Consider the following 24,499-nt stretch of genomic DNA (forward strand, 5'->3'; position numbering starts at 1 on the left):
TCCATGGGTTTCCTCCCGCCATTCCAAACGTATTGGGTGGGAATGGTAGGTCAATTGGGTGGCACAAAAGAGCCTGTTACTGTACTGTATGTCTATATTTAAAACAAAATTTAAAAACATAGCTGTCTTGCAGCGCCAATGGGAGGTAAAGATAGATTACTGATGTTTCAGGCCAGAGCTCTTCCTCTTCATACCTTCAGGACCAACACATCAGCAATACATTTTTACCTCATATGGACGCTGCGAGACCTGTTGAGCGTTTGTAGACTTTCGTATTTCACCCACCTCCCCCTCCAATTCTAAAAGTACCAGCCAGTGCAGACTCCTAATGAGGGGGTTTCATTGCGAGAGTTACATTTTAAAAAAAAATTTTATTCAGTCGAAGTTGCAGAACTGGTGGAAATGTGAAATAATAAAAAAAAAATGAACAAAACATTCCACAGAAAGAAAGCACGGAAGGCTTCATTCAGATGCGGTGGTTGAAGTAAAAACATAATGCTGGAGCCACTCAGCAGGTCAATCAGTGTCTGGCAAAAGATTAAAAACACAAACCGCCATTTCAGGCTGAAGCCCTTCATCAAAGTGTTCAGCAGGTCAGACAGCATCACAAAATGGCAGGATATCAGAGCAGGAGTAGCCCCTTTGCTCTGCCATTCTATTCATGAGCTGATCCATACTGCCACTCAGCCCCTCTGCTCTGCCATTCTATTCATGAGCTGATCCATACTGCCACTCAGCCCCTCTGCTCTGCCATTCTATTCATAAGCTGATCCATACTGCCACTCAGCCCCTCTGCTCTGCCATTCTATTCATGAGCTGATCCATACTGCCACTCAGCCCCTCTGCTCTGCCATCTCTATTCATGAGCTGATCCATACTGCCACTCAGCCCCTCTGCTCTGCCATTCTATTCATGAGCTGATCCATACTGCCACTCAGCCCCTCTACTCTGCCATTCTATTCATGAGCTGATCCATACTGCCACTCAGCCCCTCTGCTCTGCCATTCTATTCATGAGCTGATCTGTACTGCCACTCAGTCCCACTCCCCCGCTTTCTTTCCGTAACCCTGGATGCCCTGTCTCATCAGGCGCCTGTCAATCTCGGTCTTAAGCACACCCAACGACCTTGCTTCCATGACCAGTCCCATCAACTCGTGACTCGAGGAATTTCCCAACTTGGCACCCTTTCATCCTGAAATTATACCCTCTTGCCCCAGAATCCCCTACCTCCTTGCCATATCTGAGTCAGGTTTTTTTTGTGGCTCTACCAATTATACTTTATATAGCAAGGATAAAGATACATAACCAACGTTTTCAGGCTTGAGTCCTTCAAAATACTACCAGGTGATTCTGCCTCGCCTGCAAGAAAAAGAATCTCTGGCAATAAATCTGAATCTGGATTCTACTCTGTCCTAAGTTCCACCAGCCTCCCAAACATCTTTGACGGGAAAATCAGTGAAGATCTTTCATCATACGTGAACAAATAATTGATTGTTGTAAAACGTTCTGGGAGTTGTTCTACAAATTATATATATTTTGTTGTTGTTGTGTGGTGGTGATTTGAGTGCCACAACCCCATGGTATCCATGGGCTCGGATGGCAGTGACGTTGCCAACGCGATCCGGTCGCCATGGAGCCGACGCCTCTGACGCGAGGGCTCGTGTCGCCCCGCCCCGTCCCTGCGCCACGACTGTGGGAAACCCCGTGCCGCGCCGCCGCTGGCGGAACCGGCGCCATTTTGTCAGCGCTCTCAGCTCGTCGAGGCCGCCGTGTGTGTCGGCGACAAGGGAGAGGAATTAAAACCCCCCCCCACCAACCCCATTCACACTCGCACGCCCGCCGCATCACCTCACACTGAAACGAGAAACGTTTTCTGCGCCCCGTTAAACAGCTTCTTTGCCTCGCAGATCCGTTTTTAAAGCAAAAAAAAAACATTTAAAAGTCGCCAGCGAGGCCTCAGGGCGGAAGACGGACAAGGCCTGAGCGGGGAAGGAGCTGCGGCCAGGCCGAGGAGGACGAACAATCGCTCATCCTTTCATTTTAAGGTAAAATTTATTCCTTTTCTCGCTTTCGCACGGATATACTTTCAAAGATAATTCGCTGACCTTCGCCTGAGGCCGCGTGTATTCAAACGGCGCGCAGCAAGACCAGGCCTCGGCTTCAGCCTCGAGGAAACGGGACGTAATTGCCCGTTGATGAGACACGGGGGGGGGGGTGGGGGTGGGGGTGGGGAGGGTAAAATCATCATCTAAAAGTAGCAAGCCGGTGGAGGGTTTAGTTTCCTTGGGTGGGTTTATTTTACATTTGCACTGTCGTAGTTACGCAACGGGCCCAGGGGTGGGAGTTTGGCAGCCGATGATCCTTGAGGCAGGAGTTAAATGTTAAATTATCTCGCTTGCTACGTGCCCCGACTGTTTTGGTAAGCGATGAGATCTGTACATTGTGTTTTTACATCTTTGAAAGGCTTGTCTCATTCCCTTGTCGGTGTCCCACAAATTCTTAGGATGGTATTAGATTCAGAGGAGCCAGTGGAAATTGCGAGGAGCGAGGAAGTGCAGTGAGTGATGAGACCAAAATCTTTGTAAAAAAATAAAGTTGAACAATGCTGAGGAAACTTAACAGGTCAAACTATATATAGCAAGGATAAAGATACACAACCAACGTTTTCAGGCTTGAGCCCTTCAAAATACCTTGATGAAGGGCTCGCCCCTGAAACGTTGCTTATTTTATCTTTGCTATGTCAAGTGCCCTGTTTGTCCGGGTGAGTTTCTTCAGCGTTGTGTTTTTACTTTAACCACGGTGTCTGCACGTGAATGGACGTGATTTTGAGTGGGGAATCATCTTTAGTTTCTCTTCCTTGAGCAGGGACCTGTAATACAAGTCGTAATACAATAGAAGTAAGGGTTATTTTTAAAAAAAAGGGAAAACGTCTGATTTTGTGGAGGGGTGGATTATTTCACAGCAAGATTAATCCTTACTTGACGCCTTGCAAGTTTTCAAATTTTCAACAGGAAGTGTAGATTTTAAAGTAATTTTGGTCTGCATTACCATTTAACTCATGATTGCTAACTTTTGTTCAGTGTAACGAATTATTGATCTTGAGGTTGTACAAACTTTGTACGTTGAGGAGAGGGATAAACAATTTACTATATGTGTGGCCAAGTTGCATGTTAGTTGCAAGGTGTCTTAAAATAGCCATGTTTTTGTTTTCATGTCACCTAGCTTTGATTTGATTTTTAAGTTAAGTTTTTGATTTTTTTTTTCTTGTTCCCTCAAACTAGGCTTAATTTGTTTATAAGTGAAAAAATAAGTTCCTGAAGTTTGGTCAATCATTTAGATTATGTAAAGGCAAACTTTGTTTAAAATGGGTGATGACTAACCAAAATCTTTTTCGAAAGATTAAAATAAACTTTGAAATCATGCTTGTTGGGCATGAATAGTTTGAAAAATGTTTCCAAATGTTAAATTGGATTGGCTTGTGGAATTTCAAGCCCTCCTTTTGTGTAGGATTTAAATAAGGGAAGATTGCTCCTTTTTCCTGTATATTTGCCCATCTCGTGCCCTCTGAACAGAAGGGGCAGAAATAATCTAGCTCAAACTAGTTTTATTGCAAACACTAATGCTGTATGACCACAAATTTAACCTCCCTGGTCTTCAGCAATTTATTTCGAGAAGTTGACAGGATACAGTATTGTGAAAAAAGAACATGTAGTATGACGCATTCATTTCTGACAACTCCATTTCCTGTGTCAGAGATACTTCCTGTTTCAAGGCTCCTGAAGTTTGTTGTATCTTTCTGTCAAATGGTGACTGGATTTGGCTCCGCTTTCACTTCATTTCTCTTGACATGTTTACCCAATTAATGTTCATGCATCTCAATCTTGAAACATTTTAATTTATACACCATCCACTTCATTCTCTAATGAGGAAACTTTCTATTACCCTTAGATTTGCAGCTGAATTAAACTTCTTGGCCAAGATGTAATTCGTTATGCCTTGTTCAATGTTTATCCTTGAATTTTTTTTAACCCACCATCTTTCTATTTTAAAAATCTCTGAAAGATAACTCACTTTTTTATAAGTTAGCAGAGTAGAATAAATGTAAATATTTAGGCCATGTTACCATTCTGGTCAGTTTTGAGTTTTAATTTCTTCTGTCTTTCCGAGGTTTGGCACTCATGCTTGCACAGGTTCTCATCAAGGATCAGGACAATACAGTCTGTCCTCTCCTCTTTGTATAGCAAACCTTTTGAGATTCTTTTGAGCTGTCTTTCTGTGAAAGCATTACCATGACTTTCCATTATGAAAATATTGATTATTTTTTCTCAGATCTGTGTGCTTCTCTATATTTTATAATTTGATTCATTCTTCCATTATATTTACAACCCATTGTAACTTTGCTGTCATCTTACTTTTGGATAACATGGATAGTGTAGTGGTTGGAATAATGCTATTAGAGAGCCAATGATTGGGGTTCAAATCTGACGCTCTCCGTAAGGAATTTGTATGTTCTTCTCATGTCGTGCATGAGTTTCCTCCCACCCTCCAAAAAGTATAGGGTTTGTTGGTTAATTGGTTTATTTGGGTGGAACAAGCCTGAAATTTAAATTTAATTTAAATTTAAAAAATTCCCATTTTATTTAAAACATCATTTAAGAAATGTAATACATTGAAAATCTAAGAACCCAGCTTCAGGTAAGAGAATCATGAGATTCCCATTTTCTTTATCCTCTGCCTCCAACCTACCAACCTATTGCAGAAGTGCTCTTAATTCCATGCAAATTTTGTCTTCCTTGAACTTTTGTCATTGCATCCTAGAAGCTGATGAGGACAGCATCTCAAAATGTAATTTGAATATTTTGGAAACAATTTAGCTATGCTTCCTGATCTCCATGGGTTCATATTTTTCCCAAATTTCAGCGTCCCTATTTCTGTTTGATAGAGGTCTAAAATGACCTGGATTCTCTACTCCTTTCTTAAAAATGAAATAATAATTTGGATTAGATTTTAGAAAGCTTTGGAAGATTAAGTTTGGTCTGCAGGGTAAAGTTGTCAGATCTTGAAGTTCTATCTGTCTCTCATCCTTGGTTTCCTGCATCTTGTTTCCATTTGCATTAATATGCATATTAGGCACTGGCATTTGCATTTTTTACTTCAATTTTGTCTTCAGAAATTGTTACAAATTGTCTGCTGTTTCCATACTGTTGTTTGGTAATATTTCCTGCACTTGTCTTTAATGATTGCATGTTCCCCCTTCCAGTTTCGATATTTCAAAATAATCGGCTTGGTTCAGATTCTTTTGCATCCTTTAAAATTTTCCCAAGTTCTGGGATATTTGCTTTTCTTTGATTGCTCGTTTACTTTAACTCTGACAATTTGTATTCTCACTAGTTAACCATTTTGACACATTTGGAGCCTTTATCTTTACAGTGATGTACTGGTTTTGAATGACACCAAATATAATGAACTAGTATTACCATTGTTTGCTCCTGCTAAATATGTATTTTATGCTAATAGGCTTTTCTTTTTGATAGATTTTGGGTAAATTAACAAACTTGTCAGATGGAAAAGCTAACCAAATAGATCCATTAAATTGGTCAGGTAAAATTTGCTTTTATTTCCATTTGTTTGTAATTTTTGACTGGATTGAGGCTAACTAATTCTGGACACCTAATATTGAGAAACAGACCCAAAAAATAAATGTATTTGAGGAAAATAATTTGTCAACTATAACTTTCCATTTTTCTGTCTTCAGAAATTAGTTGTCTCATCCGTGATGCGAACAATCTGATGTCTTTGAAGAATATTTAACAAGGCACCAGTGCATATTTGGACAAATTCTAATAGTAGGATTGTCTCATTTCATATTGAAGTTTGTATGCCTGTAAGGTTTAGTTTTTTTTTGTACAGTAATGTTGATAAATCTCCCTAGTATCAATTTTTGCCCGTGAATGTATTTAATTTCACCACTTTTGGGGGTTGGGTGTTTGTGGTATTGCTTATCTTTGATTTGGAACATCTCTATTCTGTGGGTTTAATTATGCAATTTTAATGACCATGAGAGTGAAATGTCTGGTTATTTTTCTCTGAAGGTCAGTGCACACACTGAAAGAAACACAAATGTATTTCGTTGTCAGTGTTTTTCTTTGTAAAAGAAAAAAAATCATTGGGCAATGGAAATATGTATCAAATATAATTCACACAGCATAAATAGTTTGTTTGCTAGCTACCATGAAATTCTACTGCTATTTTTAGGGAAAGCACATAATAGTTGATTGTTTCCAAGTTGTGGGAATAGAACTTGAAGAGAGATGTTTCTTGCCTTGTTTAAAAGTGCAGAGTTTATCTTGGATTTTGTGTTGGAGGGTTTATTTTCAAGCCATACCCCTTTGCAAAAAAAGCCCAACTTATTCAAAGTTCATTTACTTGAAATGAATGACACTGGAAAATATATGGTAGTATATGTAATGACTTGATTCTTTCATGAAAATTTCACTAAGCAGTGTTTAGTGCCTATGTATCTCAGGAGTTTTATTTGTTTTTAAAATAGCAGTGCTTTAACTGTGCCAGGCCTGGAATTGGCTTTTTCTGTTTTAGAAGGCAGATAACACATTCAGTATTTAACATACAGATGGCCCATGTTTACTTCCTCTGGTTTGTTGTTCTCCTGGTACTTGTGCTTTCTGGAAAGTATCACATGACAAGAAATAAATCACAATGGTTAAATGAAAGAATTAGAGGTTGAATAACCATGTCAAGGATTTCATGTTAATAAGATGATAATTATTTTTATTTCAGGTTAAAGACGGGCTGAGACATATTACATGAAATGGGCAATTTCTCATTTAATTTAATTTAAAATAGCCACCTTAAAATATCAGTGCAGATACATCTTTTGCCACAGTCCTTTTAACGGTGCTTGTTACACCAGTGAAACATGAGTGTACAACCAGGGTAAGTGGCCAAATTCAACATTGCATAACACACATAGCATCTTACTTCATAACCTGGAGGAATCTTGCCTATAAAATTTTCTTTATTCTGAAACTGGTTTAGGTTCTTCAGTTTGGTAGATGGGATATAATATTGTTGGTCCTTTAGAATAAAGGTCATTAGCCTTTGCTAGAAGCAAAGATTCTTGTATCTGAAAATCTAAACTTGCCTCATTGCATCACATTGCATCTTGATTGAGAAAGAAGGACATTAATACTTAACCAAAAAATTGCACATTTTCTGCAGAGGTTTTAATCTTATTGCAGTAATATATTGTTAAAGGTTGCTGTTGGAAACTGTTCAGCTGACTTAGAATGAACTACTGCTATCCCTTAACCATGAAAATATCCCTGAAATACAGTGGGTGTAAAGCATGCCATGGCTGCAAAAAGTCTGGAATAAAGAACTTGCATTTATTTATATGCTTTTTATATATCAAAGTGCTGAATGATTGTAGAGTAGCTAATTTCCCACAAATAGCCGATGATATCTTGATGTAAGCAAGAGTTATTCATAGTAGCTGTTGAGAGGGAAAATATTTTAAAATTGCACTGTCATTGGCTGAATGTTTTAGTGATCATTGCATTATACAAAAGTATGCAAAAGTTTGGGTACCCCGGTCAAAATTTCTGTTTCTGTGAATAGTTAAATGAATAGAAGATGAACTGATCTCAAAGTTGTAAAGTTAAAGATGACACATTCAACGTTTTGTACAACTTTAGGAAAGGAGCACCTTGCAAATGTTTGGGCAGGTGATGATGCAAATTCCAAAGCTTTATAAATACCCTGACTCCTCAAATCTTGTCCCAATAATCAGCAGCTGTGGGCAGCTTTAAGCAGCTGCCTAGCACTCTACAAATTAAAATAAATGTTGTCCACAAAGCAGGAGAAGGTTATAAGAAGATAGCGAAGCGTTTTTAGGTGGCTGTTTCCCCAGTTCTTGAATGTAATTAAGAAATGGCATTAACAGGAACGGTGGAGGTCAAGTTGTGGTCGGAAAGACCAAGAAAACTTTCTGAGATAACTGCTTGTTGGAAAGGCAAATAAAAACCCCTGTTTACAAAAGATCTACAGGAAGATTTAGCAACTCTGGAGCGCTGCACTGTTCTACTGTGCAGCGACACCTGCACAAATACGACCTTTGTAAAGGATCATCAAAAGAAAACCTATCCTGAGTCTTCAACACAAAATTCAGCCTTAGACTTATGCAAAGGAACATCTAAACAAGCCTGATGCATTTTGGAAACCAGTCGTGTGGACTGATGAAGTTAAAATAGAAGTTTTTGGTCGCAATGAACAAAATAACACCTCCAACTGTAAAGTACAGGGGGGGTGGGGGGGTGGATTGATCATGCTTTGGGCTTGTGTTGCAGCTATTGGCATGGGGAATATTTCACTGGTAGAGGGAGGAATGAATTCAATTAAATGCCAGGCAAATTATGGAAGCAAACATCACACTCTCTGGGGTAGGGGAATGCCTAAAGATGAAAAGAAGATGGCTTCAACAGGATAATGATCCTAAGCACACCTCAAACTCCATAGTGGACTACCTCAAGAGGCACAAGTTGAAGGATTTGCCATGGCCCTCACAGTCCTCAGACTTCCAATCATTGAAAATCTGTGGCTAGATCTCAAAAGAACAGTGCATGCAAGACAGTCCAAGAATTTTACAGAACTTTTGCAAGGAAGAATGGGTGAAAATCCCCCAAACAAGAATTGAAAGACTGTTGGCTACAGAAAGCATTTACAAGCTCTGATATTTGCCAAGGGAGGGGGGGTGGTGTGGGGTGGAGGGTTACTCAGTACTGACCATGCAGGGTGCCCAAACATTTGCTTCAGGCCCTTTTCCTTTTTTTTATGTTGGAACTTTAAAAGATGGAAATAATAAAGTAATCTTGCTTCAAATATTAAAGGAATATGTCATCTTTAACTTTATGCCTTTTGGAAATCACACAATCTTTTACTCTTAGCTATTCCACTCTAAATGTCAGTGGGGATCATTGGTTTTGCAATTTTAAAAATTGTATAGTGGAATCTTACACCCAATGATGGAAACATGCCTCAATCAGCATTGCATTGGCGAGTTAGCTTAGATTTTTGTTCAAGTTTCTGGAGTGACATTTGAGCTCACAATCCTCTGACATGTGTGAGAATGGTGCCCTCTAGGTCACAGCTTGGACCAAGTTCATTCATTGCCATGTTTCAAGGTTCAGTGGCAAACGTTCCTTTAGCATGAAATCCAGCTCATCAACTTGTACATAAGTACAGCAAGTTAAAGTGCAGTTTGAGAGAGATCAGTTAGAATGAAGCAAGAGCTACATTGTTTTAAGTTTATTTAGGAGTCTGATAGCAATAGGAAAGTAACTGATTTCAGTCTTGTGAATTTTCTTCCCAACAAAAGGAGGATAAAGAGAGTGTGAGACTGAGGAGGAATGAGTCTTAATATGTTTGTTCTTTTCTGAGGCAGTGACAAGTGTAGATTGAGTCAGTGGAGGGAGGGAAGTTTGTGATGGACTGAAGTTCTTCACCACTCTGCAGTTCCAATCAAATCATAAACTTTTTCACACATTGTTAAAAAGTAATTTAACTTAAAACTATTATTTGGCTTCGACTGTTCTCGTATTGCTGAACATGTCTTCGTGTTTGTGCCATGTATGATGCTTTTATTTGTGACTTTTACAGTTATTATCTGAAAGCTGCTTCTCCAGAGATCCTTAAGGACATCATTGGAATCATCTGTGTAGACTGGAGATTTATTAAACCCATCATCTAAAGTTTTCACAGACGAAAACTTTACTATCATTGCTTTTGTTATAATTTTCATTGAATATGCATTTTGTGATTAAATTGTGATGTTTAGTCATTTGTTCCAAACTTTGTTCCCCCAAAGCTAATGGTTACAGCTGCCTTTGTGGGTTGGGAGTGTGGGAAGGCATGTGATGGAGAGAGTATGCAGTCTGTATTTGCATAATCTTCAGATCAGTAAGTGCTGCTGCTAAATTTGAACTTCAATGAATTGATCATTTAATGGTCTTTTTTGAGATTGCAAAACTGAAAATGCATTTATTAGATTTGGCATGACAAATATCTCAATATTCATAAGATTGGACAAAGGGTATTGAATTTGTACATCCCTTTCTCTTACCACACAGATTAATATTTTAGCAAAATTGTGTAATGAATTGGGCAGAGCGCACAAGCACTTTTTTAGTTCTACTCTAGCCTTCCAAAGACTGTTGAATTATTTTAATTCAGTGTTGTTTCCAAGTTAATTGTTTCTGTTCCTCTTTGCATGTTTTTCAGGTGGCAGTCAGAAAACATGGCAGATGACTTGGATATTGAAGCAATGCTGGAAGCACCATACAGAAAGGAGGTGAGGAACAATGGCATCCACACAGGTCATAAGTACAGAGCAACATTGCACCATTTATGAAACTACTGCTGTGCTGTACTCATTGAATATCACAGTTCCATAACCCTTTCATTTTAATATTTACTGCATATAGAATACAGATATTTCACTACATTTAAGTAAAGTTTTTCTTTACTGTTGAGCTGGTTCTGCAACTAGAAATGAGATCTTTTTTTGCAGTAGTTTCGATTAGAGTGATGAATAAATGCCCATCTATCTCTTTTTGTAGACTTGCCTAGTGATATCACATCTCTACTACCATGAATACAGCTTTGATTCCAGTCTGAACTATCAAACAATAAGGTAGTAATTGCGTGAAGTATCGCTGTTCTGTGGTACCCTGGGTAAAAACCCAAAGCCCAAGAAAAGATGGCCTATTCTTTGGTATAGCAACAAGGTGAAAGTATGGTTTTAAACAGTAAGCTTATACATTGTAGTATCAAAGAGTAGATGAATTGTAAACAACAACAACAAAAAATCCATTATTTAGAGCTTTTAGAAGAGAAACTAATATTCTGCATGCAAAAAAAGTTTCACAGAACCTAAACGTAAACTATATTGATCTGTTAAATTTTACTTTCACTGTATGTAATGCATTTGTACTATTAAGTTCTACAAAGAAACAAGGCCCTGTTTACACAGAGAAATCAAGATTCATGATTGAAAGCTACAAAATGACTGGTTTTGCAGTCTCATGTAGGCTGGGTTTAGGAAGATTAAGTGGTGGGCCTGTGAATAACTGCTATGCAGTTATTTGTTAATTTGAAATAAATGATCCCGAATGTGAAATAGTTAATTGTTGAGAAGATCGATGCTGATGATTTGTTCCAAATTATTTTGGCATTCTCTAACATCTGATCATGCCTTAACTACATTGAAACTGCCTGGAGAGTAGGTGTTGAGTTTGGGTAACCTGTGCAGTGATTTGGAGGGTTTATTCCTATTGTAATCAAAGAACAATGTAGTTTTAATAACATTTTATTTTGTTATAGTTAAATTCTGAACTAACTCAGTGAATTGATTGAGGAATTATGCAGACTCTACACTTGGGTTATTAAGACAGAATACAAGGAGAAAAACATGTATTGTGGCAGCCAGGCTTTTAGATCTTCCTTTTGTAGATTTTAAACTACACCCTGTGGAGGTCTACAAAAATTAAGTCTAACCTGAGGCTTGAAAGTAAATTTTAGGCATTCTGTGTCAGGTAGTGTGCTGTATCAATCGATTGGTATTTCGCTGAACATAACAGGATAAATGTAGATGCATGTGAAAAGTGCATCTGGAACAGACTCTACAAACTACAGAACAATTCAAAACATCTTTCATCTGTTCTAACACAACATTTTGTTTTGACTAGCTCAAGGCTTGACGGTCTTCTGCAAATTTCATAACTTTGCTATGTAGCATACTATTTATGTCACTCTACTCGTACAAATAAGTGGTGAGGGAGGAGCTTTTCTAAATCTAAAATTTAAAAAGTTCTGCCCAATTGTTTTGCTGCAAACTTTGAAGTAAAATTTTGCTTTTTAGTATAATCAGAATATTTGCTTCTAGGGAAGCATGTACTCTAGTGGAATATTCACATTTGTCTTTTTTCCTGGGGGAAGAGGGTGCGATTGGTCGGCATTTAAAAGTATGTCGTCTACATTATGGTCTGCTAGATTTTAATGTTAGCTTAAAAGAAAAAAGGGCAGACAAGTCAGTCAACATTCAATTTAAAATTACTACAAAATTTTAGTCTATACCTGGAGCAACTGATGGCTGAGGAACTCGCGATGGGCCATCAAATAATAAAAAAATCTTGTTTATTGATACTTCTTGGGCAAATTTGTTTTGTATTTACAAGGAAATCTACTGTACACATGACTAAAACATGTTTATAAATCTCAAAGAATTAAATATGTTTCTGTTAATAACAAATGCCTTAGCTTGTCAACTTTGTGCTTCTGTAGGAGCCTTTTTATTTAAAAAAAAGCAGCTAGTATTTGGAAAAAATAAATGTGATACGTCAAGCTTTGCCGCTGCAAAATAGTTGGATTGTGTTTGAATAGTACTTCTTTCACTTTACCTGGTTTAATATGAATAATATTCCCTGTGTAAACAGGACCACATTTAGGGAATGATTAGGCTGAACTGGTGGATTATTGAAGACTTCAGATTTCTTGGGAATCGACATTACTAAGAGGTGTGATTCCCTGTTTGCTTCAGGGCGAGATGTGTGAGAGAGGTGACTTCAAGCTCTTACAGTCGCACCCTTCCAGCACAAATGGGCGAAGACGTGAGGAACGGAATTGGTCGCAGGAAATCAACTGTGGCTCTCAGCTAACACAGCCACACATGTCTTAGGCACACTTGTAGCACTGGTACTGATCGGTGTGTCAGTAGCAGCAAGATTTTCTTTTCCTCCTCTATTTTCCTAAATTCCTAATTTATAAATTAATGAATAAAACTTAATGTCTATAGAAGGGTCCATTTCAAAGAAACTTTAGAGTTTCTTATAAGTAATAATTTTTTAAATGATTATGTTCTATATTTTCTTATTCCCTCTTCCCTTCCCCTCACGACTTGCAAAATGTTTCCCCTTCGTCATTCTGATGTTCTTCTGTCGACCTGCCTAGGATGAGAACAAATCGAGCAAAGCCAATGGACAAGAGGAACGTAGTAAAAAGTAAGTGAAAGAATTTCAGAATTCTTTAAATTTCAGTTGTAAGAAATGGTGGTGCTTTTGGTTTTGAAATGCTTCATTAGGGTGGAGGCCATCTGTTTAGTATCCTTCTGACCTTTACCTTTAAAGAATTCAAACCATTTGCATGGTTTTTAATCTGACCTTAAAAAAAACTTCAACAAAAAGAGCATCAATTTTGTGTAAAGCCTTTCATGATCATGTGAATCCTAAAGTTATTTAACTTCTGAAGAACCCTTTGAAATGTTCCAGTTGTACTGTGGGTATTAATTTATACACTTGAATCTCCAACAACAGTTAAGGGTTTTTTTTTAAAAAAAAGGCTATTTTGGTTATTGAATAACTGGCCAAGAACACAATACAAAAACTTGTGGAATGATAGTTCTTGTGGTGATGGACGCAAAATGATCTTTGTTCCATAATAAGTGCAATTGGTCCTCTTGTTCAGTTTACTTTGAGCCAAGATAAATCTGCACCCTACAGTCTTCAGCAAAAATGAAAGTTATTTTAGCTTTGAGTATATACTTGAGTTTTTCTGTCCAATAATTTCTTTCAACGACAACTGCAATGGTGAATTTGTTCTGGACTCTGAAATCAGTATGTAAGTGATGTGGCTGGCCCAATGTAGTTGACTGAGAGCCTTAACTTATTCTTTCATTCAAATTGGAGGATTTTCTGGAGTGGGCCAGGTCCATATGGGAGGACAGACATCCCTTCTCTGGTAGATTGAAAGGTCTTGTGGCTTGATCTCCAAATTTGTGGAATGGTACATTGAAGTCGGTGGTAAATTTCACTTGCCTCCTTCCAAATATAAAGCCAACCATGTTGTTCAGTATGCTGAGATGTACTGTAGTTCACTCCCAGTTTGGTTTCTTGAATGCAAGTTGAACTTCAAATAGCATTTTATTCTGTCTAAACTTGCTATTATCCACATTTACTCATTTGAATTTGGTGTGCCATGGTAGAAAGTTGGTTTCTGTTCATAGTTATGTTTGACTCTAGGGCCATTTGATTGCACTGTTGCCATCCACTCATTTTTATGGGGAGAAAACATTTAAATGACAATATAGCACTTGATTGCCATTTTTAATTGTATATGAATTTATTTTTATTTCTTCAGGAAAAAGAAGAGCCGAAGCCGCAGTCACAGTCGTGAAAGGAAGAGAAGTAGAAGCAAAGAGCGGAGGCGCAGCAAAGAACGAGAAAGGAGAAGAAGCAGGAGCAGAGAGAGAAAAAGCAGCAAGAGCAGAGAACACCGGCGCAGTCGAAGCAAGGACCGTCGGAGGGTAGAGAGAGGCCGCTACAGGAGTCCTTTGTAAGTTTGCCTTTCATAATTGCCTTGATACTGGATTTTAATTAACTGTTTTGAAATTCTGACATAGGATTCCAATAATTTATTAAATTTTTACCAAGCATAGAATTTTTCCAAATAATTTGCAATTGGATTAATATTGATAGAAGCATGAATGTGTTCTAATTAATTAATTGATTGATTGATTAGTTAATGTGGAATTGATTTGAACCAAGTGTTTTAGGAAGTGGATTCTTAGCAAATGGTAGAAGGGGTGGAATTTAAGAGATACTAATTTAGCTTTTTGCTTAATATAAATTAGCTCTAAAATATATGAAAAGATAAGTGACCATGTTGTTAATTTTAACATAATGGTGGTGAACTGTACCTACCCTTACTGAATAATGTTCCCTCTACTGTGCCATCTTTTAATCCCTTCGTGGTGACTAACTACGACAGAAGATAGGTTGGTGTCTTGATATGCACTATCAGGAACAAATGCTAGTAGAATCTGCACTTAAATGGGTGTTACAGCATTCAGTGCTGACTATGAAGGCAGGGGTAAATGATGTAGCTCTTTAACACCAACACCTTGGGCTTGGGTCTAATTCCATGTGTCATTAGAATTGTCTCTTTGGCTGCACAGTTCTTCCCAATTGGAGATTGCTTTTTGGTAGCAAAGGCCAATCCTTGTTGAACTTGTTACCAAAGCGAGATGTGGGATTGTGAGAGCAGTCTATCAATAAATGGAGCAATTATTACTATGTCCTGCCAGGATGCACCTTGAGCCCCACATTTCAGTCTTGAAAGCTGTACAGCCTACCCAACACCAGCTCTCACAAGCTGCCTTTACCCATTGCCTTGGTGCTTCACTTCATGCTGAGATATGTGGCAACTACATGAGAGCACTGGCTGGGGTGGAGTTTCAAACCAGTATTCTGGTGCAGCGTAGTCTGTACCTGTGAGTGAAATCTAGCACCAATTGCACTCTAATGAATCAATACTCTGAGGGGTGCCAGTCTCCTTGCAATGTCTTTTAATTTAAATACACATTTTAAGAACAGGAGTAGGTTACCTGGCTGTTGAGCCTGCTCCACCCTTTAACAAGATCATGGCTGATCTGACAGTGGACAACTGCATCATTCTGTTATTTCCCCATAACCCTTAATTCAACTATGCAAAAATCTGTGCATCAATGTATTTTTGTATATATTTCGTGAAGTCATTTGCTTCCTTGGGCAATGAATTACTGAAATGGATAATTTCTTTATTATTCATCTCAAATATTTCTACACTAGGCTGCAGAACAGCACAAAAAAATAGCAAATTGGGAACATTTTCTCCATTAAATTTAAGAACTGCTGCAGGAATGTGTGGGATACTTTAAAATCTATTTTTCTGCTCTGTGGTGTTCTTTCCAGGATAGTTCGAGTATGGTATACATTTTCAATTTTAAATCATTTTCAAACTTCAAAAATACTTGATTGTTCTTCGAACTGATTTCAGAACTGCTTTCCTTGTTGAACTTTCAAACAACATTCTTTCCTTTCAATTGATCTGCACACCCGAAGCTCTGCTCTTGCTGCCAGTGTGTTCCTGTGTTAGCTGCAAGACTGGTATTGAGGAAAATATTTTCACAACTAGTAGTACTGTAGCTTAAAATAACCTCGGTCAGAATGATGGAATTGCTGATTCTTTAGAGTGTGTACTTATGTAAATTCTTTTTTTGCCATCTTTACCTGCTTAGTTTGGAGAAGCGACTTATGTAAGTATGTAGCGTTTTTTCCAAACCCTAAAATTATAATCTATTTTGACTGTTCCTTTAATCTTCAATTTTTGGGAATTCTGTATGCGATAGCAGCAACATGTGAATGCAGTAGGAAGAAACAGTTAACATGATAACACACTTCTATGCCTTTCATGCAATTTTGTTCCATTGAAATGAACTTCACAAACTCCAAAAATATTGTAAACATCAAACATTTTAAAGTTTTCAAATAAGAATACAGTTTCATACCATGTTCACACCTTTTGGTAATTAAAGCTCTAATTTGGATTTTACTGTTTTTCAAAGTTTAGATTCTAAAACTGATGGGATGCTTATTCTTCCCTTCCCAAGTCAAAAAGTGACATGTTTAGAACCACCTTTGTTCTTAAGAATGGTCCTCTGTGATTTAATCACATCTTGGAATGAACCTTCATTATTTTGATATTTTTGTTTATTTACTGAAAAACAAAAAAAAGAAACTATTCATCCAGATATACTTTCAATACTTGGTGCAATATAAATGTAAAGAATTTTGAGTTCAGGTGGGATTTAAATTATAATTTATATTGTCCATGGTTTGGGAATATATGGACTGGAGGCTATTATCCCAAGATGCCTTTCCCCAGAAGGCATTAAATACTAATATGGCAGTTTGCAATCTTCAAAGTTTTAATAAGTTTTGCTGTGAGTAATCTCTGGATTACATATAGGTGGATATGAAGAGAGCAATGAATAATTATTTTGCATCATTTTCTAATTTTTAATAAATCTATTTATCCCATCATTTCTTTTGAAAATGGGTGTGTTGGCATTTTTACATTTGGCTAAATATTAGTATTGACTTAAATTTGCAAGTCCCATTTCTGATCTTCTAAATTCTGTATGAATTCTATTTTGAGTTTGTTTTTTTTTTAAATATAAATTTCTTTGACTTTGATTCTTATTCCTTGCTCAAACCATTTGGATTGCATCTCAAGTTTACCATGCGCTTGCATTTCTGAAGGTGGTCTTTGCATGTGTATGTCTTCTTACTGCAACGTGATTGCTTTTTGTTAGCCTCCCAAGTTTTTTGCTGGAGTTAATCCCAATAGTTGATGTTGCTTCATTATTTAAAGAAAATAGTTACATTGGGAATGAAACCTAGGACTGCGGTTCGTCCTTTGTGGAAACAGTAGAGGAAATCAAAGCTAAAGTTAGAATTACTGCGTCCATTAAAAGCAGCTATTATGACGGTTATCAAAAAAAATTTCCAGCTTATTGGTAAAACAAGCAAGGCTTACTGATGCATCCCAGCCCTATTGAAAGCATTTTGGCTGATATATCTTGTAGCTATAATTGGCTTTGTCTCATTTTTTAATTCTAGTTCTGGTCCAAAATTCAGCAGTGGTAGCAGCAGCAGAGGGAAGATTGGCATGCAACCTGGTATCAAAATAAGGTGTGTTATTGAAGTAACTTGCGTTTATCAGGAGCCCTACTTAAAATGACAAATGGTGCATAATTGTCTGTAATATAACACAGATGCCCACCAATTTTTCTTTATTTAAAATTCACACCAGTCTCTTAAAGCATTAATTACATTTGTAGTCCAGTCACGCACATTTTAAAATCCAAATTGTTGCCAATGTTTTTTAACCAGAATCTGTGCCACAATGTCCCTAAAATTGCCCACCCTTACTTGATAATGATCCACAGTAAGAAATTGGTTTCCTTGCAGAGAGCGGTCTGCTCAGCTTTGCAGTTAAAACTTGGCTAGAACGTAGCCTGACCATTGCTCGTAGCTTGAGCCCAAGTACTTAAACATTTTTGCAGACCTAACCCAACACTTGCTATAAATCTAACAATCTTAAACATGTTATTTGCATGCCTATGATATTAAGCAAATAATCTTTATGGATGAAATACTGTGCAAGGCCTATATAGCATGAAATGGCCCAAAACCAAAGGTGTCATCGAAGTATTCACCCAAGCTTGGCTTTGTGTACTGATCACAGCCAGGTGCGGTGGGGAGCAAACAAAGCAGGTTCTGCTTCTTAATGAACTAAAATAGCCAGGCCTTCCAAAACATTTTAAAAACAATTCAAGCTATTTTCTTTTGCGTTCAAGAGAATTTAGTGTTGAAACACTTCAGAAAAAAAATATTACAATACACCATGGTCCCTCACAGTTGTTTTGTTTCATTTAAGTTGATGAAGAACAGTGCTTGGTCCAAGATGGTGTTAAAGAGAATTCCCAAGTAGATGTTTGAAACAGTAATGTTGTGCTCCCACAATGTATCCATGAAATTAGTTTCCTTAAATGCTCAGTAAAAGCTTCGCTGATGGAAAATTTAGGAATTTTCATTTTGCTCAGGAGTAGGCCATGCTGTGAGCCTGCTGTCACTTAAACAATAGAATGTCTATAGTTACATGGGTAACTATTGATTTTAAGACTAAATATGGACCAATTATTGTGATTTGTATTGTTAACCTAATGAACAATGGAATGTATAGCAATGGTTAGGATCATTGTTACCCAGTCTGTCCTGTTTTCTGTGAAGTGAATGTTGGATTGTTATTGCAGCTTTGTTTTTATTTTACCAATTAAATGTCACTTGTGCATATACAAATATTTTAACATGATTGGAATGCAATGGTCTCGTGTATAAGTGCAGTTAATTTATTCACTAATGTTTGCTGTGAAAATTGTTGCATTGGGTAGCATAAGAAAACTTTAAAAGCAACAAATGGATATATTCTGTATCTATAAATTCAAAAATTAGCAATTTATCTGATTTATTTTGCATAGTACATAGTACTGTGAGCTTGTTTGTCATTCTGCTTAAAATCCAACATCATTCTATCAGTCTTGTTTATTAAAGCAATTAAACCACAGTTACTTTCTCCAAAGATCCATACTAATTCTTGTTTTTTTCTCCAATTTCAAAGTCGAAGGCGTTCTCGGAGTAGAAGTCCACATAAGAAGGATAAAAGTCCAATAAGGTAATAATGGAAAATATTTTAAAATTATTTAAAAATAAATGGGCTCCCATAACAAACACTGCATTTTCCACAAAGTATTGCTTTTGCCGTACAATGTACTTAGGGCAAAAAAAAAGATTTTCGATTGAGTTACAAATCAGTTGCATTTTCTGTGTTGAATTGGGTGGTTGTGTTTAAGGGTAATCTTTTGTAGCTTCTGCAAACACGGTCAAACCAGTGTTTTCATCATTTTTTTTGTGTGTGTCGCTGCTAAACCATGGTATGGTTTTAAAATACTATACAGGTGCCTAACCTTTTATCCTATATTGCAAAAACCAGCAACTTACAAAACTGGCACTTTTTTGATAGTTGACTTTTGCTCAACAAAAATGGAGTTCGGTGCCAGACGTGACCTGATGCAACCCTCACTCAACTGTGTATCTCGTCACATTCCACGTTGTTAATTAGTGGTATAATTACTTTATAAGCGCCCTACCCATTGAACGTGACCTTTGCTCAACTTGCGTTGGAATATCCATATCTTTCCACTTCTTTATAAGTATAGAACCTCTGAATTGCCAAATATTGTTGCTTGTCCGGCATCAAGATGCTTTCATTTGGCCCAGTGGTGGCGGCTCAATGGCTGTCGTCGATGCCCATTATCTCTCTCCCACCACACAGCTTAAAACACTGTGCCAACACAGAGGAACTGAGAAGAGGGCTGTTCCCCTGGCGCTGGTATATTGGTGGTGGGGGGGTGGGAGGAGAAGGCAGCAGTAAGACTCAGACAGGCGTGCTGAGGGGGGAGGAGGAGGAGGAGTAGGAGAGACAGCAGTTCAACTCAGGTGAGCAGGGTGGGACAGGATAGACAACAACACGAATTGGGAGGGGAGAGGTGCCGTGATGCGAGCGAGTTGGGGAGAGATGGCAGCATGACTTAGGCAGGTGGGGGGAGAAACAGTGGCACGACTTGGGCTGGCAAGGGGGCGAGATGGTGGCGTGATTCAGGCAGGCGAGGGGGTGAGATGGCGGCACAACTCGGGCGGGGAGACGGTGGTGCGACGCGGGCAGGGGGGGAGACAGCAGCGCAACTTAGGCGGGATTAACAGTACTGAAATCAAAATGGTTCAGAAATCTGAAAGATTCTGAATAACAGCAAGTGTCTAGTCCTGATGATCCCAGATAAAAGGTTATGCACCTGTACCATTGACATGTACAGTAACTATATGCAATTTTTGGCCTATAAAGTGCAATATTTTGGCCCTATAAAGTGCCTTTCATACTGTTTGCTGAGTATGTGCTTTTGTTGTGGTTTAGTTTCACTCCCTCTTTCAAAATGTGCTGTTTCAGGGTAGCGTAATGATTGTTATGAACGGAAGACATGTTTGTATCCAGTCACTGTATAAGAACATGAAGCAGGTATAGGCCTTGCTCTTAAGACTGATTTGCATCCAGCATGGACATGGCTTTAGGTGTACTTTATATCTCCACACCCTCTAACTTACAATACAGGAACATTTATTTGCAGTTCCTTTGTCTCGTTGATTTTTGGCATTTACAAAATAAAAATAATTTTACATGATGCAGCTATAGACGTGTAGGTGGTACATTGAAACTTGCCAAGTTGCTATTTGAGGTTTGTTCTGCTTGTCTATAATGTTAGCAACAGAAATGCCAGTGACTAATTAAGAGTACAAACTGTCCAGTTAAAATTCCAATGAAATATCTTGTCTTCAAATAATTTTGTCTGCATAGTGTTTTTGAGAGTGTAATCTTTCCGTTTTTAATATTAACTTGCAGGGAGCCAATTGATAACATTTCACCTGAAGAAAGAGATGCCCGGACAGTCTTTTGTATGCAGCTGGCAGCACGAATTCGACCCAGAGACTTGGAGGAATTCTTTTCTTCTGTGGGAAAAGTAGGGTCATTCCTATTTCATATTTTCTTCAAAGTTGATATGTAGAAAATAGCTATTTTCTGTTGAAAACATGGCTGAGTTTGATTTTCATTGGAACTTCCTTTTACATCTAATAATGAACTTGAGTACATTTCAATGAGATATTCTTGAAGAGAGGTAGTGAATTTTACCCACACTGTCTTTGGCTCTAATCTTGAGAGAAAATGATATGAAAGTAGGTGGAAGGTGAATCTCTAGAATTCTCTGACTTCGAGAAAGGTTGAAGCCAGATAATTAGATATATTTAAGGTGGTGATACAATATTTGAAAGATCAAGGAATTGAGTGTTGTGGGGAACTGACACAAGAGTTATGGCCAGCATAGATCACCCAAAATTATATTGGGTGGCCCATTTCTGGTATTCTGTTAATTTCATTGATCTGAAATCTATGTTCTTTTATTGCCTCAACATTCTGCAGTTCTTCCCTGGCTATGTATTGCTTGCATTTTCCCACAGTCCCTTATAAAGTTTTGTATAAATAATGGGACCTGAAAATGGCAAGCAAATACTAAGGAAAATTTTCAGCTGAGATTGCCCAAGCATTGAGAAAGTGTTTTACTAAATCCGTGGCAACCACAGCCCACTCATTTGCATAATTTTTTAATTAATCCTTTATTTTGCACTTTTTTTAAACTTCCTTCTAAATTAAATTTAGACATGCAGCACGGTAACAAGCTCTTTCGACCCATGAGCTTAAGCCGTCCAATTATACAATTAATATATATCCCTGGTACGTTTTGAATGGTGGGAGGAAAATGCAACGGATTTGTGTTAATATCAACCTTTAAAGTTAAAATCTTTAGCTATGAAATATACATTAAGCCCCTTTCACACTTGTAAGTGATCCCAGGAATTAACCGCCAATTGGCCTTTAAAGTGTCTAGTGTGAAAGCAAAATCAGATCATTGTCAGCGTCAAATGATGTCACCTTGCTGAGGATTGACGGCCTTGACCCCAGTACAATTCCCGGCATTTAAAGATGCCAGTGTTGCAATCGTGCAAATGTGAAATAGGCAATTGTATTGTGGGATTAAAATGACCCAAATTTTTGCGTGAGTGCAGCAATGTGAAGGAAGATTAAAATGAAGGTATAAACTTTGCCGTTGGAAAGTTGCAAGGGGATGGGGAGGAGAGAGGAAATAAATAGCAATAGTGGACAATTTTTAAACAGCATGGGAAAGCTGGTAGCGTTATAGTGCACAATTTATAAAGACCATAGGGAAAAAGCAATGGTGGACCCGACTTCCCAGAAGGCCGTGTGGCAGAAATTCCTATGAATGCTCTGTGCATGCGGCCGTGGATGCAGCCCTTTCTCTGCTAAACAGAATTCTGGGAGGGCAGGTCTAATATCGTTTTCTCCACTGTATTTACTGTACACGATGGTGCTACCAACTTTCCCACGCTGTATAAATTGTAAAACCAGAAGGAAGTTGACCATCCTGTGAGTAAGACAGATTGAGATAGAGTAACCAGAAAAGATAATGTTTTGTGTTACTCCTGGGAAAAAATGAACACAGAATATGTGGCTTTTGACTGAGGAAGACCACTTCTGACTGTCTCTTTAAGATGGAGGGCATTTCAACCATGTCCATTTTTGTATGACTGCTTCGTTTAAATCATCTTGGCAGAAAATAGCCACTTCCCTATCTCTTTGGAAAAGAGGATAGATTTATTGTGTGGAACACAGATTCTGAAATCTCCAAGCGAGAAAAATCGTTTGTATGAAGTAACATTGCTCGGAAAGCAACTCTACAAAAGAAAGTTTGTGAGTTTGAGATCTGATGTCTTGATGTTTCAACATACTTCATTATTGCTTTTGAACAACAGTGAAGACCGTTTCAGCACGTTTCTGAGACTGAACTTTAAAATCATCTCTTCAGAGTTGTACTTAAACTAATGGCTTGGGTTTTCATACATCTATGTTTGCAAAAAGTGGGCTTTAAGACAGTTAAGTTTAGAGTAAGTACTGTTATGTTACTAATAATTAATAAAATTATAATTTGTTTTGTAAAAACCATAGTCTTTGTTATTACTATTGCTGTTGATCTAGTTCGTAACACCAGAGGAAACCCACACAGACAAAGAGAGAACATAAAAATATACCATATTAGAACCCGGGTTGCATGAACTGTATCAGTGATGCGCTTCTTTGGCTTGGCTTCGTGGACAAAGATTTATGGAGGGGTATGTCCACGTCTGCTGCAGGCTCGTTGTTGACTGACAAGTCCGATGCGGGACAGGCAGCCGCGGTTGCAAGGGAAAATTGGTGGGTTGGGGTTGGGTGATGGGTTTTTCCTCTTTTGTCAGTGAGATGGACTCTACGGTCTTCTTCAAAGGAGGTTGCTGCCTGCCGAACTGTGAGGCGCCAAGATGCACGGTTTGAGGCGATATCAACCCACTGGCGGTGGTCAATGTGCAGGCACCAAGATAATTCTTTAAGCAGTCCTTGTACCTCTTCTTTGGTGCACCTCTGTCTCGGTGGCCAGTGGAAAGCTCGCCATAGAACATGATCTTGGGAAGGCGATGGTCCTCCATTCTGGAGACGTGACCCACCCAGTGCAGTTGGGTCTTCAGCAGCGTGGATTCGATGCTTGCGGACTCTGCCAGCTCGAGTACTTTGATGTTTGTGATGAAGTCACTCCAATGAATGATGAGGATGGAGCGGAGACAGTGCTGATGGAAGTGTTCTAGGAGCTGTAGGTGATGCCGGTAGAGGACCCATGCTTTGGAGCCGAACAGGAGTGTGGGTATGACATCGGCTCTGAACACGCTGATCTTTGCGTGTTTCTTCAGGTGGTTGTTTTTCCAGACTCTTTTGTGCAGTCTTCCAAAGGCGCTATTTGCCTTGGCGAGTCTGTTGTCTATCTCGTTGTCGAACCTTGCATCAGATGAAATGGTGCAGCCAGGTAGGTAAACTGATTGACCGTTTTGAGTTCTGTGTGCCTGATGGAGATGTGGGGGGGCTGATGGAGGACCTGTTTTCTTCAGGCTGAATTCCAGCCCAAACATTTTGGCAGTTTCCGCAAAACAGGACGTCATGCACTGGAGAGCTGGCTCTGAATGGACAACTAAAGTGGGATCGTCTGCAAGGAGTAGTTCACAGACAAGTTGCTCTTGTGTCTTTGTGTGAGCTTACAGGCACCTCAGATTGAAGAGACTGCCATCCGTGCGGTACCGGATGTAAACAGCGTCTTCATTGTTGAGGTCTTTCATGGCTTGTTTCAGCATTATGCTGAAGAAGATAGTAAAGAGGGTTGGTGCAAGGATGCAGCCTTGCTTCACGCCGTTGTCAATGGAGAAGGGTTCGGAGAGCTCATTGCTGAATCTGACCCGACCTTGTTGGTTTTCGTGCAGTTGGATAACCATGTTGAGGAACTTGGGGGGGCATCCGAGGCGCTCTAGTATTTGCCAAAGCCCTTTCCTGCTCACGTTGTCGA

The 24,499-nt window shown here is 38.5% G+C and overlaps 1 protein-coding gene across 7 annotated transcripts in view; it reads left to right on the plus strand.

Moving 5' to 3' along the window:
- The first annotated feature begins 1,720 nt into the window (after positions 1-1,720).
- Positions 1,721-24,499, plus strand: part of rbm39a (RNA binding motif protein 39a) — a 44,076-nt gene continuing 21,297 nt past the window's right edge. Inside the window, exons 1-10 of one of the 7 annotated variants that reach the window (XM_069884360.1) lie at positions 1,721-2,045; positions 5,535-5,601; positions 5,756-5,884; positions 6,799-6,954; positions 10,297-10,366; positions 13,024-13,073; positions 14,209-14,403; positions 17,511-17,582; positions 19,072-19,125; positions 20,905-21,022. In XM_069884360.1, coding sequence (XP_069740461.1) covers positions 6,938-6,954; positions 10,297-10,366; positions 13,024-13,073; positions 14,209-14,403; positions 17,511-17,582; positions 19,072-19,125; positions 20,905-21,022 — 576 coding nt within the window. In that variant the 5' untranslated portion in view covers positions 1,721-2,045; positions 5,535-5,601; positions 5,756-5,884; positions 6,799-6,937. Of the gene's footprint in view, positions 2,046-5,534; positions 5,602-5,755; positions 5,885-5,910; positions 6,955-10,296; positions 10,367-13,023; positions 13,074-14,208; positions 14,404-17,510; positions 17,583-19,071; positions 19,126-20,904; positions 21,023-24,499 lie in introns of those variants that run through there. The other 6 variants (XM_069884361.1, XM_069884367.1, XM_069884366.1 and 3 more) reach the window with 6 other exon arrangements.

This window comes from Narcine bancroftii, chromosome 6, assembly GCF_036971445.1.
Source record: "Narcine bancroftii isolate sNarBan1 chromosome 6, sNarBan1.hap1, whole genome shotgun sequence".
In the NCBI taxonomy this organism is placed as follows: Eukaryota; Metazoa; Chordata; class Chondrichthyes; order Torpediniformes; family Narcinidae; genus Narcine; species Narcine bancroftii.